At 45.2% G+C, this 19,413-nt stretch overlaps 1 protein-coding gene across 1 annotated transcript in view; it reads right to left on the bottom strand.

Moving 5' to 3' along the window:
• The window catches only part of GRM7 (glutamate metabotropic receptor 7), a 626,056-nt gene extending 607,489 nt beyond the window's left edge, over window positions 1-18,567 (bottom strand). Inside the window, exon 1 of the mRNA XM_088460040.1 lies at window positions 17,955-18,567. Within this exon, the coding sequence (XP_088316166.1) occupies window positions 17,955-18,461 (507 nt within the window). The 5' untranslated portion in view covers window positions 18,462-18,567. The remainder of the gene's footprint in view (window positions 1-17,954) is intronic.
• Between the last annotated feature and the right edge of the window lie 846 nt (window positions 18,568-19,413).

Below are 19,413 nucleotides of genomic sequence, written 5' to 3'. Positions count from 1 at the left end.
TCTGTAGAACAAGATGCGGAATAATTCCGTGTGTGACATTCCCTTCCCTATAACATTGTGTAACAGTGCTCCTAGGAGGTACTTAGTGCTCAAGCCTGTGCATGAAAATCTTATCTTCATTACATTGCAGCACTCATCACAGTGAGAGATGGATGAGTTGCTCAGCGTTTTCATGTCCCTCTGTAAGAAATGCTTATTCCTCCTATGATCACCCTGGGTAGCAGTGCTCCTAACAGTGGGCTCTGAGTAAGTGAGGGATGTGGTGGTGGATTTTGGAGCATGGGGTAGGAGAGGAGCCAGTACACCTGCTGTATGATTATTATTAAACTTATTACCATGCGTATGCACCCTTTCTCTATTCTATTTTATATTCCTAGCACACCCTCAGGCTGATTGCCAGAAAAAGCAACCAGGAGGTGGCAAATACGTAGACGAGAGAGGATATTTGCCTTAGTGCATAGACCCCAGCAACTGCAGAAAAATATACTCAAAAAGGCGTGTGCGTGTATGTGTGCGTGTGCGCTCATTTTTCCTGTCTAGTAAAGCTCCTTGCAGTGATTGTAAGATAAATAGCTCAGTGATGTCTGTACATGAAATTCCCCGTCTGACTACCTTGTGTAGCAGAGCTCCTCACAGTGTCTGTAGGATAAAAACTTTAGTGATCAAGTCAGTGTGTTTAGAATTTCCCTTATCATCACTATGTGCAGCAGAGCTCCTCACAGTGACTGTGATTAAGGAGCTCAGTGATAATGGCCCTCATTCAGAGCCGTACGCTCTGAGCAGAGCGCACGCTCTGAATGAGGGCCGGCCTCCATGAAAATGGAGCGTCCTCCTGGACGCTCGTATAGCTGTGGGTCACCACCCACAGGCTATACGAGCGTGCATTTTGATGGCCGCGATGGTCGCGATGGACAGCACGCCCCCGGCACGCCTACCAAAGGGGGCGTGCTGTCAATCAACATCGACAGCACACCCCCTTTGATCAGACACAACGAGCGAAGGTCGCGAGTGGGTATGAATCAGGACCAATGTCTCTGTGTTTGAAATGCTCCTTCTCATTACCTTCTGCGGCAAAGCTACTGACAGTAAATGTAGAAAGAGGAGTGTAGTGATCATGTCTGCATACATTACGTTCTCTTACTCTTTACCTTATGCACGGTAGCAGAGCTCCTCACAGTGACTGAAGGAAAAGTTAATTAGTGATTCTGGGGTCTATTTACTAAGCTGTGTTGGGAGATAAAGTGATCGGCGATAAGGTACCAGCCAATCAGCTCCTAAATGCCATGTCACAGGCTGTGTTTGAAAAATGGCAGTTAGGAGCTGATTGGCTGGCACAGTAATTTTTTTTTTCACTCTGAGAAACAGAACTATTATAAGTGGAACATTTTTTTATAAAACTCCAGTAATGTCATTTTGAAGTGAACCTGTCACCTGTTCGCGCTTGATACACCCATTCTTTGGGCTGACCGCTAGTTATTATAATATAGCTTATAGGGTTACTCAATACCAGTGACACCTCCGCATGCCTCAATGATAATACTAGTTACTACCAGGGTATGGGTGCAATGTAATAAGTGTCAGCATGTGTAATAATGTGTTAATGCAGTTAGTGAAGGTACCTCTCTAACTGGGGGTCCTTCTGTTTGGGTTGCAGTCATGTGACCGTCACAATCCCGACAGAGTAATCCGGGAAAGGGATCTAACATACCGACGTCTATGTTAATCCCGACACCGGGACCCCGACAGGACGCCGGACCGATCGTCCAACGCTGGGAATAAGTATCCACGTAGCCGGGAATGGGGGGCTCATTCATACCGATTCCCTTTTGTTTCCTTTCCATCTCCTTTACCACTCAGTAGATAAGATCCTGAGGATCATGGATGATTCTGGCCACCAATATGCCAGTCCCGGTCTCATGACAATCCCGGGCGCAGTGTGAAACAAATGTATTTTTATAGCAAAATGCTGGGAGGAAAAACCCACCAAGCAGCCCCCGAACAAGAGGCCCACTGGGGAATCTCCCGGCAGAGCTTGTGGCCAATCCACTGCTGGAGAGAGGTGAGGTGTCCCAGCAACAGCATTATCGTGCAGCCACGCCCCCCGCTGTAAGCTGACATTCAGCTCCCTCCCGGAAGGAGGGAACTGAATTTCGGCAAGTATGGGTTAGCGCTGTCTAATACATGCGCTGGTTTTGTGTGTTCACAGTTTGTCATTTATTTTCAGCAAAATTTTCCTACAAATGTACTTTCCCATACAAAGTCCCCCTGGACTGTGGAAAAGACATTCCATGGCCATTATACAGTAAGTCAACCACTGGTTTTCTCCATCCAGGAGGCTTGTAAAAGTCATGTCCGATGTGCTCGGACTGGGTCGATGGCCCCCCATAGAGCATGCGCACGACGGTGCCGGCGTGCGCATGCGTGAGACCCGCTACGACCGACAGCGCCGGTCGTAGCGGGTCTCGATCCAAAGGGGGCGAGCTGTCGATGTTGATTGACAGCTCGCCCTGTTTGGAAGGCTGGCCGGGGGGGAGGTGGCAGCCCAAACGGAGGCGTTCCCATGGGAACGCCTACTGTTTGGGGGAGGCCCCACTGACATCACTAGTGATGTCAGTGGAGAGCTTCCAGCTCAGACAGAGCCAGAAGCTCTCCAGGGCTTACGACAAGGGAGACCCTACCCTAGGGTCTCGTCGTAAGCCCCGATGAGACCATCGCGACCATCACCGGAGCGGTCGTTAGAGCTGTGGGTGTTAACCCACAGCCTAACAACCGCAACAGAGGCGGGCGGTCAGGATGCAAGCGGCCGTCCAGTTTCTGAGCGACCGCTTGCATCCTCCGACCGCCTCTGAATGAGGCCCATAGACTGTGGGTACTGCCGCCTTGCATCAGGCGTGAGAGCAAAAATAGGCAACATTGCTACTGTACAGTATGTGCACTTGGGGGCAAGGGGGTATTTTTGCACATTCCTAAAATGACTCTAACTTTGGTGAATTGAACAATCCCGGAGGGAGTCCTTTAACAACAACATTTCGATTAGAAGATGTCCATTATATGAAATCCTACTATGATGGTCCCTCGCTCACAGATTGATAATTGAATGTGAGAGCAATTCCAGATATTTCTAATGCTGAGCATGTGGGAGAGTGGCTGTGTAAATACCGGGGGGAGATAAAGGAATCTCATAACCAGGGAAAATTCGGAAATCAATGAAAAGGCCTAAATCAATCGAGTAACGCGTGATTGCTTCCTTTGTCATGTATATGCCATTTTAATCCTTCTCCTAGATGAGAGAGTCATATACAAATCCAATTTCTTTGGGCCATACACTGTATATACAAAAACGCAATCACTTGCACAGCGAGAGAATTTGCAGGGCCTGAGTCTGGCAACCAATCAGGCGGCTCTGACAGGCGCCCAATATAAAATATATTTTCTTATTGTGCTTTTTTGTTTTGTTTTATTTGCAAATCAAAAAACTGTAGATCACAAGTTCGGTGCAGTACAGAAGCTTATGTTCTACAAATCTAATTTTGTTTCCTACCACTTTATTGGTTTTGCAGGAGAGTAATTGAAAAATTCTTAGTATAAAGAGAAATTGGCGTAGAAGGCGCTGAGAACCAAACAGTATTATTGGGTGAGACACAATATTACTACACAAGTCCCACTGTGCTGTTTATAACCATAATTAGGGTATTTATGCTTTTCTGCTTATTACCAGAGCTAGTGCATTAATATAGATTATTGCATTGATAAAAGGGTATACAATCGGGAAGCCGGCTGCCGGAATCCCGACAGCCGACTTCCCGACTGCTTTATCCCGGCATGGGATAAATGACCGGCATCTATATCTAGACGCCTGTCATTTCCCCGACACCGTGAGCGGACAGCCACGGGGGGGGGGGGGTTAGGATTAGGGCACCCGGGGGGGATATAGGGTTAGGCACCCCCCCGGGAGGATTAGGGTTAGGCTAGGGGGAGGGAGGGTTAGGGTTAGGCACTTAGAGGGTGGATTAGGGTTAGGCACTTGGGGGGGGAGGTTAGGGTTAGGCACCCCTAAGGAGGGTTAGGGGGGTTAGATTAGGTTAGTTTATACTTACCTTAGCAACGATCAGGATTTCCAGCGCTGTTGGGCTTCCGCTGCCGGATACTCTGCTTTTGTCGGCCAGGCACCGATTCCGATAAAAGAACTATTCGTACTTGTATTTGCACAAACATATTTGTAGCATTTTCCATACCTTGAAAGGAATTGAGATGTTTGACATTATATTGTCATTGCTATGCGGCTGTTTAATAAATAGGGCTGTTTCTAATCAGCTCTTTGCTGCGAATAGTGTCAGACTGCAGCATCGACCAGTGGGATTAGGAATGAGAAGTCTGCTCTGGATAGGAGAAATATCTTCCCCCATAATCACAACATCATTTAATAGACATATTTGTGTATGTTATCAGTAGCCCTTTTATATAAGACAATTTGTATTGTAGTTAATAAGACACCTACAAAAACTCTCACGTAAATCTCGTTATCCAAGTGACTTCCTCACATTTAAGACCAACACTCTTACTGTAATGCTCTGGACGCTGCCAAACAAACATATTTCCAATCTCTCATCTCTGCCCAAGCCTCTAACCACAAGCAACTTTTTAATACATTTAAACTGCTTCTTACCCCTCCCTCACCCAACCCTCCTGCTACTATCAGTGCACAAGATCTTGCTTCCTATTTCAAGGACAAGATTGATAATATCCAAAATTAAATGGTAGGCTCTTCCCCAGCTAGTGACCTGCTCAATTCCCTACCTGAACCCGCTGGCACATTCTCTTCATTTGACCCCACAAATGAAGATGAAGTATCTTCACTCTTCTCATCCTCTACTACCTCTCCTCTTCATCTTATATCGTCACAAATCAGTAAAGCTCTGTCTCCTGTGCTCCTCTCAAGCCTAACTAAAATCTGTAATCTCTCTCTCTCTACTGGCATCTTTCATCACTGTTCAAGCATGCAGTGATTACTTCCATTCTGAAAAAACTAATTCTGACCCTAACTTTCTCTCAAATTACCATCCTATCTCCCAGCTCCCATGGTCCTCTAAGCTACTGGAGAGACTTGTCTACACCCGCCTCACTTTCTTAACTCACGCAACTTATTGGACCCACTTCAGTCAGGCTTTCGTTCCCTACACTCCACATAGACAGCACTGACTAAGTTAGTAAATGACCTGGTCACTGCCAAGGCTAAAGGCCATTACTCACTTCTTATCCTTCTAGATATCTCTGCTGCCTTTGACACTGTTGACCACTCTCTTCTCATACAAACACTACAATCCCTAGGTCTCCAAGACACAGCCCTTTCCTGGTTCTCATCCTACCTATCTAATCGCTCTTTCACTGTTTATTTTTCTGATTCTACCTCCACTTCGCTACCTCTATCAGTTGGAGACCGCAAGACTCAGTCTTAGGTCCTCTGCTTTTTTCAATCTATACCTCCTCTCTTGGCAAACTAATCAGCTCTTTTGGTTTTCAGTATCATATGTACGCGGACGATACTCAAATCTACCTATCCTCCCCATATTTGTCACCATCTGTGCTGGTCCGTGTCACTGAATGTCTCTCTGCCATTTCATCTTGGATGTCATCTCACTACCTCAAACTTAATATATCCAATACAGAATTAATTATATTTCCACCGGCCAATAGTAGTTACCAACCTAATATCTCTATCACTGTTGACAACTCAACAATCAACCTCACCCCACAAGCTCGCTGCCTTGGTGCCATCCTTGACTCTGAACTGTCCTTTGTTCCTCACATTCAATCTGTCTCAAAATCCTGTTACATACATCTAAAAAGCAAACAAACAAAATTCGACCATATCTTACACAAGACACTGCAAAAACTGTAATCCATGCTCTCATTATTTCCCGCATGGACTATTGCAATAGTCTCCTTACTGGTCTTTGCAATATGTAGCACTTATCCTTGTGTATCAACACCTATTTCCCTATATATTGTGAGCTTGCGAGCAGGGTCTTCTTATCTTTATGTCTGTCTGTTACTACCCAGTTTTGTTCTATTAATGTTGTTTCCAATTGTAAAGCGCAACGGAATATGCCGCGCTTTATAAGAAACTGTTAATAAATAAATGAGTAAATAATTGTAGTCTTAGAGGGTATTTACATTTCTGCAATAAGCACGCTGATATGGTTGCTGTAAAGTCGAGAGTGAAAGTATTCTAGTGACCAGTTTTCCTCCAATCACTTTTGATCAGTGGAAAGTGGAAATGATCAGCTGCCATTTTTCCCTTTAAAGCTAAAGGGTGTATTTGTAAAAAGGTGACTTTTCAAAATCGATAATCACTAAATGCCACTTGCTTTAAAAATACATGTAAAAATCAATGTTTATGCAAGGCACATTCTTCTTCTTGCTATTATTATTATTATTATCATTATTACTACTACTACTAGTTTATATGTTGGGCTCCTCAGAATTATGTGTGTTTACCTTCGCAATATCTTTGATGCATTGGGTTGAGTGTTACTTTCTTATAAGTGATGTCAACACACAAGTAGCTAAAACATGTTTCTTGAGTACATATAGGGGATATGATAAACTGATACATATAGGAAGTTAAAGCAGGATAATTTAAATATATATATATATTGTGTTGACAAAGGGTGCAGGGTTTTACAATACACAGAACAAACAGAGCTCATAGGGCATTCCAAAGCCTCTCTGCTCATTACATCATGTTACTGTGGTTGCCATGGTAGTCCAAAAACATAACTCCCTAAAAGTATAGCAAAAAAGGGGCAATGGTAAATAACAACATTCTTCCTATAGCCTGCCACAGTGATAAAAAATGTTCATGTGATGGCTGCTGTAAAGTATTTTATCCAGTATAATTTACATATAAATCCAGGGTAGTAAATGCAGTGTTACATTTTAAGTCATACTGAATAAATAGAACACCAGACAGGAGGAGGAATTCCCAGATGCCATAAAATTGTGTTGTTATCACCTTTTAACATTCAGAAATGAAACTCATATCTGCAATTGTAGCTCTTTAATCCGGGCTGTGCGCTATTAATTAGATGTTAGTAACTTGCCTGCTGTAGAAGAGATTAGCAGACGGAACCTTTCTGCACAGGCAGATTGGATTAGCAGATATTTCCCTCAATCTTGTCTCAGATCTATGTTCCCTTATCTACCTGCTCAGGGGACCAGAGACAGGGCCTGATTCACAGTGCAATTCATTTTGCACCCCAAATATATGCATACTAATTCAGCCGTTCAGTGTTCTTAGTCCCATATATTTCAAGATATGTCCAACTCATAATAAAGCATTATATCTACCTCAGGCTTATGTCAGACATACACAGGGCCATAATGAGTTGTGTGTGACCCCTGACACTGCCTGGGGCACAAGGCCTAGAGGGCCGCACCGTCTCTGCCCCAGGTATCTGCATTCGGCCTGAAACGGCACCCTGCAACCTGTCAGGCCATTGCAGAGCTCTGTACTCTCTGTTTCTTACTGATCTCAGCGTCACCGCACGCGGTTGTGACATCATGGTATCATCATAGCCCCGCCTGCACAATTCTGCAAATACACAATCAAGCAGTGCGTTTGGAGCATACTCGCCTACTTTTCATTTTTCTTCCCTGGGAGTAGGTGGGCGGTGATGGGGGGGCGAGGCCTGATGGTTTGTGTCATTAAGCCCCGCACCCATGCAGTTAATTGCTGTGAATATTGGATCTTTAAATAGGGCCTGGGCCAAATGGCGCGATTCTTGTAGAATCGCATCACTAAGCCCCGCCCTCTACTTGGGGATTACCGATCTCTGCGAAGATTCTTCCCATTCTGCCCACTTCACTAGGAATGCGGGAGAAGTGTTTTCTCGACCAGGGGGTGCGGGGAGTTACCCAAAAAATCGTGAGCCTCCAGCTACTTCCTGGAGAATAGGCATGTATGGTTTGGGTTGGGGCCTAATATCACAAATTGCGTCATGAAAGAACTGAGCAACCCTGTTAACAAGGGTCTTGATTCAGTGTTGTACGCTATGCCGATGTTTGGTGCAATTTTTAATACTGCGCAGCCATCTGAGTTGCACTGCGCATGTGTCAAGGAACATTCCCATAGTCGCACGCTACGAGCGTCTATTCGCAGTGTGACTAACAATCAGGGAGCACATGGGGAGACAACAGGGTGGGGGGGTGCCGGCTAAAAATGTAGGCAAGTCTCTATCGTTTTGGGTGCGTCACATCATGCATCTGCGATCCCGTATGCAAAAATATGGCTACAGCGTCTCAGTTCCCGCGGCCATTCGGCGCAACCATAGGGCTACTCAGGAGTCTGATAATCGAAGGATCTGCGACCATACTGCATATTTCTACACAGTTACTTAGATTTGCCATGACGCCATATTTTCGCAGAGCAGCTGAACTGCGGTGGCAATAGCGTGCAACTCTAAAACAGGCTCAAGATTCGGGAGGATGACCATTGGTACTCTCTCAGAAGACCTGGGAGTACTTCCTAACATTTGTCAGCCTCCCGGATGTTCCAGGAAAATAGGCAAAGATGATATAGAGATACGTGACAGTGTCATACATGCAAAATTATCATGATCTTATTTGTAGCACAGAACACAGGCAGCTGTCTGATGCTATCAATAAGTGGCTGAATATAGAGCATTGTATCTAATGAAGGTTGCAGAAGTCTGTACATGTCCCATAATACTGATATTCTTTCATTGGGAATAGCAGCATCTCCTTAGCTGGCCGTTATCAACGTTCACATTACCCAGCTCCAGAACCCATACGGGCTGTGGTTGTGAGCATGTCTTCTGTGACATCCAGTGTATATAAATGAGGGATATAAGTAGCAGAGTTGGTCTAAATCCCTATGGGGCCCTAGGTAAGAAACTGGCGTGGGGCCCCTTACTCCATTCTACTTGTCACAAAATCTGTACCTCTCTGTCCCCACTGGGCCCTAGGCATTAATCTAGGCTGTCTAATGGATAATCCTGTCTGGTTAGTAGAAATAGACAATATGGGCCTAATGTACTGTATATGGATCCAAAATAAGAGGTCTAGAGTGCAAGCATGTAAGGATAGACCTTATACTGAGGCTCATGCACCTGATGGGTCCAGCTCTACGCCAGGTTTACGCCAGGCGTACTTACACCCAATCAGATTATCAGCACAAGAGAAAAATTTTTGGAAAGCAAAACCCACATTCTCTGTTCTGTGTGATTTACATAGAAATCCCTCTAAGTACATACTATAGGGATCATAGTAACCAAACAGAGTACTAAAAAATATATTCCACAAGTCATATAATTTAGGCACAATTAATAAAGCAAGCAACTATCTTCTTCAGAGGTGAATCCGTCATCAGCCATTCAGAACAACAGTTAGTTCTGGAGACAGCCCTTATCATCAGTGTGTACGGTATTGGCACCAGCTCTCAGCCACATATGGGGGGAGGGGTGGCTACTTAGAGGCATATATGTGCCTCGGCATGTGCTTGCAATCATGGAATCTTTACTGAATCTACCCAACACAGATAGCCCTGTCCCCTTCCCTCCCCCCATTCCACTTCTACACGCACAACCAGGCACAGATAACAGCATATCTCCAAAAACTTTTATATATAGGCAGATTTTACAATATGCAAACAGGTGCACCCGCCCTCTAAGCAATAGGTCCTATGTGGTGGATTCAACACTGGCTGCAAACCCAGCTACTTGGTAGAGAATTTGCACCTGGGCATGCCATTTTATGCTGCATGGGGAACAACTTTAAAACATATATCCCAATTTAGAGCAATGTGGGGGTCATTATCCATCCCATTACAAAAACTCAGTTTAAAAATGTACGTGGCCAGTATTTATGTGCACCATGAACTATGTGGCCTGCATTTGCACCCCTTGCAGTGCCACATGTTTTACCCAGATGCAAATTCTACAGCACCTTGCCCTAAATCAGCCCCTTGGTTTATTATCAGATAGTTATATGGGGCATACATATGTCACAGCACTTGCAGAGACTATTAAACCATTCACATCAGTCCCTGCCCCAGTGGAGCTTACAATCTATGTTCCCTACCACATGTACACACACATACAGTAGGGTTCAGTTTTTGTTGGGAGCCAATTATTCTACCAGTATATTTTTGGAGTGTGGGAGGAAACCAGAGTACCCAGAGACAACCTACGCAAGCTCGGGGAGAACATACACATTTGACACATTTATGGCTATAGTGGGGTTCAAACCCACGACCTCGGTGCTCTGTGGCAGTGATGCTAGCCATTACACCATCTGCGCTGTTTAATTCTAGGAGCTAAACTGTATGTGCACATCACACTTCCATAGTGTTCCTAGTTACTAGAGAACTCATAGTTTCCACTGCTACAATTATCGGATATGCCTACAAAGATGTCACCTGTAGATGATGGGTTCACTATATATACGTAAAGCTTTTTTTTTTTTTTAATAAAAAAACATCTTACCCTCTTTGTGAGTTCAGCTTCCACTCACCCCAACCAATCACAAAATGAGGTTTAATCGTCTGGAAATGATCAGTTCAGCTATTATACAGTATTTCACCTGTTACAAATTAGCACAAGCCAGGCTTCACGTCTGACCAACAGTGTGCAAGATTCAATGTCAATCAGTAAAGCAATAATGTTGCCAAATCTAAATATTTACCTGTCAGCCTAACTACAGACATCAGATTATTAATTATTATTATTATTATTATTATTATTATTATTATATCATTAAGGAAGGAATCAGAAGATTTACACCTATCCATTTACCTGTGAGTGCTGCAGGATCCTTTCCGTAGCAATTTATATATTACGGTTATTGGCCCTTTCACCATCCCTCATATGGTGACAGGTAGTAGGTACTGTAGCAATTTGCAGTTCATTATTACTTATCTGAGCTCCTAAACTGGTTGTGCAATAATTCCTCCATCAGAATCTGAAAACACTGGTCTGGTATCTCTGTTGGCCTTCCCAGGGGCATTTCAGAACCTCATCCTCAGCAGCAGCTGAATGGTGCAAATTGTTGTCCATTACTTGCACAGTCATTATTTACACCTCAGGCTTAGACAGATTGGCATGAAACAGCCTTTGCCTTCGAAATGCAACTTATTGATCAAGATAACGGCTTTGTGCTGCAGAGCAAATAGGGATATAATGATGCATGGCCAGATATATTTTTAATAGCCTCTCCTACTCTCCCCTCTCCCCCTAAAAGCCACTTATAGACCATAAAGCACTTGTTGGAACCCATCAGTTGTAGAACAGCAAGTTCCAGCATAAAGAACCAAACAGAGGTAATCTGTAATGGCTAGAAGACCACAGGCTGCCTATCTCTGTGGAAAGATGTCAATGAAAATCCTTATTATATAATAATAATAATAATAATAATAATAATAATAATAATATAGGACCTAGTCTGACTGTAGTGGGGCTATTACTGTTCCAAACATTTACCGTGTTTACAGCAACTGATATGTTTACTTGCAGATATAAAGTTCATCTTATTTGTCTAGTAATGAGGGAATATTTTGGCTTTCTGTACTCAATGTCATGAATATGTGGGGCTTATTTACCTAGAGGTGCATGCCGCGCCATCCTTGCTAACCTGACCCTGCCTTCTGCACACTATATAAATATTCGAACCCCTGTGTGCTTAACTAGTCACTTGTGGGCCCCAGAGCAACATTTGTAAGAGTTCCCATGTACCCCCACCCCCAATGACAAAACAAAGCTCATTAAGATGTACTAAGCCCTGGAGATAGATAATGTGGAGAGAGATAAAGTACCAACCAATCAGCTCCTAACTGTCACTTTGTGTTTGAAAAATGACAGCTAGGAGCTGATTGGTTGGTACTTTATTTCAGTCCACTTTATCTCTCTCCAAGACTTAGTACATAGACCCCTGTGTATGAAAAATGACAGAAGCTGATTGGTGGGTACTTTATCTCTCTCCCCCATAGAAACGTTGGACAGACAAGGAAGACAGCTCCCCCCCTCCTTCATCAGCTGTGGACCACCCAGCAGGTACACCTATGGTAGTTACACCCCTGTGTGCTTGTACCTGTAACACACATCTAAAATCATACTCATACCTGATGCCTAGTAGATATAACCTTGCTCTCTCTGCAGTAAGAAGAGACAAACTGGTTAACACCTCGAGATATGTTGCCCTGGTTCCTCTGCAACAGTTGTGTACATTGAATCTAGCACTGTGGAGCCTGCAAGGGTTCTGGAAAGCGTTAAGCTCACATTGGCTGAAAATGAATCTGGTGGAAAGGCAGCGATTTATCAATAAGTGAGAAGCTGTAATGGATCAGCAGCTGGTGGGCGGGGAAAAATTAACAGTATTTTCTCTGGTCTTCAGACCACAGGGATACTTCTTATTGTTTGAAACTCAGTGTGCAGTGATTAATGGGCTAAGGTTTACTGGCTGCAAGATAGTGCAGAGAACCGGGAACATTGGGAAGAAGGGAGGGAGATGAGAGAGAATGAATGAATCAGGAATGGAGGCTGACCATTGAGAGACTCTAAGTAGGTAGAGGGAGTGATAGGAAAAGAAAAGATGGGAAGAGCAAGAGAGAGAGAGAGAGAAATAGAGGCAAAGAGAGAGAGAGAAGGTGGGAAAGGGAGGAGTGGAGAGCAAAACAGAGCGTGAATGAGAGATAGGAAAGACTCTGAAACACAGAGGGATATGGGACGAGAGAGAGAGAGAGAACATGAATGAGAAATGGGCAAAAGGGAGATAATCTGAGAGAGACGGGAAGAGAGACAGACTGAGATACAGCATAAAGGAGAAATGGAGAAAGAGAGAGAGAGATGGGAGAAAGAGAGAGAGAATAAGAGGGGAAGGGAAGAGATGGGAAAGGAGAGATAATATAAAGAAGTAATAGGGAAGAGCAAAGAGCAGGGTAGAGGGAACTGACAGAGGGAGGGAAAGATAGGGAGAAGGAGAGAAGGAGAACTGACAGAGGGAGGGAAAGATAGGGAGAAGGAGAGAAGGGGAACTGACAGAGTGAGGGAAAGATAGGGAGAAGGAGAACTGACAGAGGGAGAGAGAGGGAGAAGGAGAACTGACAGAGGGAGAGAGAGGGAGAAGGAGAGAAGGAGAACTGACAGAGAGAGAGAGAGAGGGAGAAGGAGAGAAGGGGAACTGACAGAGGGAGGTAAAGAGAGGGAGGAAGAGAGAGGGAGAAGGAGAGAAGGGGAACTGACAGAGGGAGAGAGAGGGAGAAGGAGAGGAGAACTGACAGAGGGAGAGAGAGGGAGAAGGAGAGAAGGAGAACTGACAGAGGGAGAGAGAGGGAGAAGGAGAGAAGGGGAACTGACAGAGGGAGAGAGAGGGAGAAGGAGAGAAGGGGAACTGACAGAGGGAGAGAGAGGGAGAAGGAGAGAAGGGGAACTGACAGAGGGAGAGAGAGGGAGAAGGAGAGAAGGGGAACTGACAGAGGGAGAGAGAGGGAGAAGGAGAGAAGGGGAACTGACAGAGGGAGAGAGAGGGAGAAGGAGAGAAGGGGAACTGACAGAGGGAGAGAGAGGGAGAAGGAGAGAAGGGGAACTGACAGAGGGAGAGAGAGGGAGAAGGAGAGAAGGGGAACTGAGAGGCAGAGAGAGGGAGAAGGACAGAAGGGGAACTGACAGAGGGAGAGAGAGGGAGAAGGAGAACTGACAGAAGGAGAGAGAGGGAGAAAGAGAGAAGGAGAACTGACAGAGGGAGGTAAAGAGAGGGAGGAAGAGAGAGGGAGAAGGAGAAAAGGGGAACTGACAGAGGGAGAGAGAGGGAGAAGGAGAGAAGGGGAACTGATAGAGGGAGAGAGAGGGAGAAGGAGAGAAGGGGAACTGACAGAGGGAGGTAAAGAGAGGGAGGAAGAGAGAGGGAGAAGGAGAGAAGGGGAACTGACAGAGGGAGAGAGAGGGAGAAGGAGAGGAGAACTGACAGAGGGAGAGAGAGGGAGAAGGAGAGAAGGAGAACTGACAGAGGGAGAGAGAGGGAGAAGGAGAGAAGGGGAACTGAAAGAGGGAGGGAGAGGGAGAAGGAGAGAAGGAGAACTGACAGAGGGAGAGAGAAGGAGAAGGAGAGAAGAGGAACTGACAGAGGGAGAGAGAGGGAGAAGGAGAGAAGGGGAACTGACAGAGGGAGAGAGAGGGAGAAGGAGAACTGACAAAGGGAGAGAGAGGGAGAAGGAGAGAAGGAGAACTGACAGGCAGAGAGAGGGAGAAGGAGAGAAGGGGAACTGACAGAGGGAGAGAGAGGGAGAAGGAGAGAAGGGGAACTGATAGAGGAAGAGAGAGGGAGAAGGAGAGAAGGGGAACTGACAGAGGGAGAGAGGGAGAAGGAGAGAAGGGGAACTGACAGAGGGAGAGAGGGAGAAGGAGAGAAGGGGAACTGACAGAGGGAGAGAGAGGGAGAAGGGGAACTGACAGAGGGAGGGAGGGAGAGAGAGGGAGAAGGAGAGAAGGGGAACTGACAGAGGGACTGATAGAAGTAGGAAGCCTTGAGCAATATCCCAGCCTTGCTTTCTGGACTCCCCAGTCCAATTACTGATGAGGTACCACAGGTTTCCTAGTTGCTCCACATTGATACCAACACCCAGAGCCAACTGTCTCCAATGACTCCTTGTGGTGACCCCAGAACGTCCACCTGATATCACAGCACCTGTCACAGAGCAGCAGGTGGATTATATCAGGGCTGACAGGTCACAGTCTTCTATATCAGACCCCTCTCAGCTCTCTCCGGACAGGAATGAAGCTACCCCTCATATAAATGGAAGCGATCACTGATCATTGATCCCTTTGCCTGCATGCGCACAGCTGAGCATCACCCTGATTGTATGAGCTCTGCAGGGGGGATGCACGTATGGTGTGTGCCCAATAGCTGAGACTTGCGTGGAGGGTGTGAGATACATTATTTTATACATTCTCTGTAAATTATAACCAGGTGCCATGCAGCAGCCGCCATCTGCTGCCTGTTACTGCCGCAAGTCTTCCTTTACTGCGCTGTGAACAGTAACAACACAGGAGACCTTCATCTCCCCAAACACCACCTATACCTTAGTATTATACACACAGCCCTAATCAGACTAACGCAGGCCAGTGCCATTAATGAGCTTGTGTGACTGCCGAGGCGCTGGGTGCAGGAATCACTGTCCGCAGCAGTAACACACTGCATAGTATCTCTAACACACATTCATCAGGTGGGAGCCGTCTGCAGATTGGGCCGACGACTTGTACTAAAGAGATTCCACTCCAGTCTAAAGCAAACACAGGTGGGTTATACACACAAGCTGCAAGTACTTCACTATGCTCATATACACACAATTCCACTGACAGACAGTGTGTGATTACACACTGGGGCGAGAACTTGTCACAGAGAAGATGGTGTGTGAGAGCAGAAAGCAGTCACTGCAGTGTAATATGTGTATATATATATATATATATATATATATATATATACATCAGTGGATCAGTGGGGGTTGATGGATGGCAATTTGCACTCAGCATGTGTATATACTGTATGAGGAAAGGAACTGTATATATGGAAACAGCTAATTCATTCCACAGGCGTATGTAAGGATCCAGTGTCCAACTGTGTCTCTGAGAGATGAGCTGCAGAGATTCATCCTGTAAGTTTCTATGTGCCTTGGAAGCTTACATAGCTGTAGGGGAAATACTGAGCTGTCTATCTACAAGTGTAAAAGATTCCTGCATAGACCTCTTGGCTAGAAATATACAATGTGAGATGCATTATCTGTGCAGAGAGGGAGGGGGAGTAAAACTTACGTTGCAGGACTGGAGGGAATCTAGATTTTGTAATAGATAGATAGATAGATAGATAGATAGATAGATAGATAGATAGATAGATAGATAGATAGATAGATAGATAGATAGATGATAGATAGATAGATATGAGATGGATAGATATGAGATAGATAGATAGATAGATAGATAGATAGATAGATAGATAGATAGATAGATAGATAGATAGATATGAGATGGATAGATATGAGATAGATAGATAGATAGATAGATAGATATATAGATAGATAGATATGAGATGGATAGATATGAGATAGATAGATAGATAGATAGATAGATAGATAGATAGATAGATATGGAGATAGATAGATATGGAGATAGATAGATAGATAGATAGATAGATAGATAGATAGATAGATAGATAGATAGATAGATAGATAGATTAAATGGAAGCCATCTCCCCTACATGGGGCCATTGTTTAACAGCAGGTGTTTTCCAGCAAGATACTCCTGACCTGTAATACGACTGTGCTCCCATACATAACTGTTCAGTCATCTTACAGTACGTCCATAGATCACCTCAGCTGTGTGTTGGGTGCAGGTGTTGTGCTGTAAATAGCACCCAGCTCCGAAAATAGAAGCTGGAGTTGTAGCTTTAAGTTAACACCAGTATAACCAGGCGAGCACAGCCAGTACAACCAGCAGCCACTTCAGCACCGCGGACAGCTCCCTCTTCATCACTGGCCTGGGGCAGGGGTTGGGTAACATCGCTGCAAAGGGCGGAGGGGGATCTTGTCCTGAGGCTGCTGGGTGATTATATAAGGTACATACAGTGCTGTATGAGATGGAGATTTGCTTGTATTATACAGGGCAGACAGAATTGCCGTGACTAATTTCTCTGCGTTTCACCAAAATCTCCCCACTTGCATTTGGCTGCAGTGTTGTCCCCCACTGGTGCCGACCCCAATATGCTTTAAATAAAAAGCAGAATTACCCCTCCTATATGTCATATGGTGCGTCCACTCGTTTATTAACACGCTGTTAACCAATTCAGTCATCTCCATAGGAATTTGCACCAGCCTGAGTAATACTCTGTTCCTTGCAGCCAGCAGAGCGGCAGCTGGCTATATAGATTACAGGCTAGATAGAAATATAGCTGATAAGAGTCAACCAACGACAACAGAATATAGACTGATCTCCTTTGCTTCCCTGAAATACCGGTGCTTTGTAAATCAGCGGGAATAGCTGCAGGTGGCTAGGTATTGCACATATTAAAGGATAACGATCTGTGGTCAGCGAAATATGTGATGGGCACATTCCTAAACATTCCCACATACTGATACAAACACCCTCTGCACACCTTAACCCACTCATCAGATAGCCCTGAGGTCTCCCACACCAGCAGCTGGAGATACACGAGCAAGGGACGGTGATTAGAGATAAACATGAGTACTGTCAGCAGGACCAGACGTCTAGTTTATATAACAGTAGTGAGGTTTGATTCATATATGGGATCATTTAAAGGTTGCACTATAAGAATTATTCATCACTGTCGGCGGTGGGTGCCTGCACGTTTGCAAATGCCTTTAGCAATCTCAACAGCCATCCAAACAGAGACAACCTGCGGTAATGATGTATAATCAGGGCAAGTACCATCCACAGAAGCATCAACGCTGGCTATTTACTGCTCTGGTTCTGTCACCAGGAGGCCCATTACTTCGTCTCAATACCTAACCCAACAGAAATTGCAGTAAAAAAGGAGAAGTAGAAACAGTGGATGGGTGCAACTAGGAGGAGGGGATCAGAGCAATAGTGGGAGAGAGGCAGAGAGAATGACAAGATCATAGATACAGAACTGTATAAGTGAGATATATAGTGGGGGGGGGGTATAGAGGGGCTTATAAAGAGACAGAGGATGGGAGAGGCAGAAAATGGAGAGGAAGAGCGATAACACGAGTAAGAAAAAGATAGAGACAGAGAGAAGTAAAACAATAAAATAAATTGGAAGCTTATGGATCAACGACAAGAAGAAACCTGTCTGCTACTGGCAAAAAGCAACATGTGAGCGAGGGATTGATTGCATCGCTACCTACTGACCCCACACCAAACAGTATGACGGCAAATAACAGGTGGACAGTCCCGGTAAGTGGCTCCTACCTGGAAGAGTCGCAAAATATTGGCCACCATGATGGACACAGAACTTTCTGATGCTCCAATGACTCCCACTACTTTCTCCGGTCTGACATAGACAGGTGGTTCCCCATTGGTGCAGCGGGCATCAGAAGCATCCTTCTGTATGAGAGCCTGGACAAAGGTCAGAGACTGCTCCAGAGCGTAGGTGTCCCTAGAGCAGGTGTCCAAGATCCGCGCCCCCAGTGTGATGTTTGGCAGAAGCTCCGGGTCACTGTTGATCTGATCAATGGCATATAGCATGGCTTCCAGCCTGTGGATCCCGTTTTCTTTCCTGATGTCTCCACATGGCATTCCTGCAATACCTCTGGCATGGACGGGGAAGAGTCCTCCCAAAGTGATGTCTCCTTCAAGTCTGATAGAATGAGGTGCATAGGGCTCCTGCCCAGATACCAGAACTACACCAACCCAACAGCCCAACCAGTAGGATAATTGGAGCAGGTGTACAAGCCAAGAACCCCCCGGAGTCAGCATGGCTGCCCCTTGAGGGGAGGGAATATCCTCCTTTTAGGGAGGTGGTCTGCCAGCTGTGAGAGTCCCCAGTCAGTAGCAAACGAGCTCCTTCCTCACGTACCGCTGCTGCCTCTGACAGCACAGTGGGTGCCTCTGCACATCCAGCGCTTTAAAGCAGCCTTTATGGACTGGCCCGCCCACCCACCTCATGTCATCACGCAGCCTGCGTGTTATGTCACTTTCTTCACAATTTGGGGGTCTTCTCTGCCCTCCTCTCAGGCTGTGCCTTGTATGAGTTAATGTAGGCGCAAGAAGCTATCCGTGGTGCTGAAATCTTCTCTGTTCTCAGTTACTGGAGGACATAATATGGGCGATGACCTGTCCTCAGTACTAAAATGTTCCCTGCTCTCTTACTTGTATACTGTATGTGTGAGTTGCTGTAGACAATGAGTTGTTATCAGTGCTGAAATGTTCCCTGCTCTCTTACTGTTACATGTGTGAGTTACTGTAGACAAGGAACTGTCCACAGTGCTGAAAAATGTTCCCTGCTCTCTTACTGTTACATGTGTGAGTTAATTCAGACAAGGAACTGTCCTTAGTGTGGAAATGTTTGTGCTAAAATGTCTCTTACTGTTACATGTGTGAGTTAAGCCGGGTACACTTTAAACACCCTGTGTACCCGGCACCCAGAAGATGCAACAAACAACTTATCATGCGGTACGTACACACCACACAATCTAGTGAATGACCACACAATATGTAATTTCCTCGACACATCCAAATGCATGGGGTCATCAGTCAGATCCTCAGATTGAGTAGCATTTACGGCAGATCTAAGGATGTGATGGATGACACACAGGAATACACATAGTGCATACACAAAGGATGATTTGAACAATTTGTCATTCCAATCTGTTGAAAAATGACAAATCATTTAAAAATTGTCTAGTGTGTACTCAGTTTTACTAGAGAC

The sequence above is a fragment of the Taudactylus pleione genome, unplaced genomic scaffold (genome assembly GCF_031769625.1).
Source record: "Taudactylus pleione unplaced genomic scaffold, aTauple2 ptg000964l, whole genome shotgun sequence".
Lineage (NCBI taxonomy): Eukaryota > Metazoa > Chordata > Amphibia > Anura > Myobatrachidae > Taudactylus > Taudactylus pleione.
The sequence above is the reverse complement of the archived record's forward strand: the minus strand, read 5'-3'. Positions and strand labels throughout refer to the sequence as shown.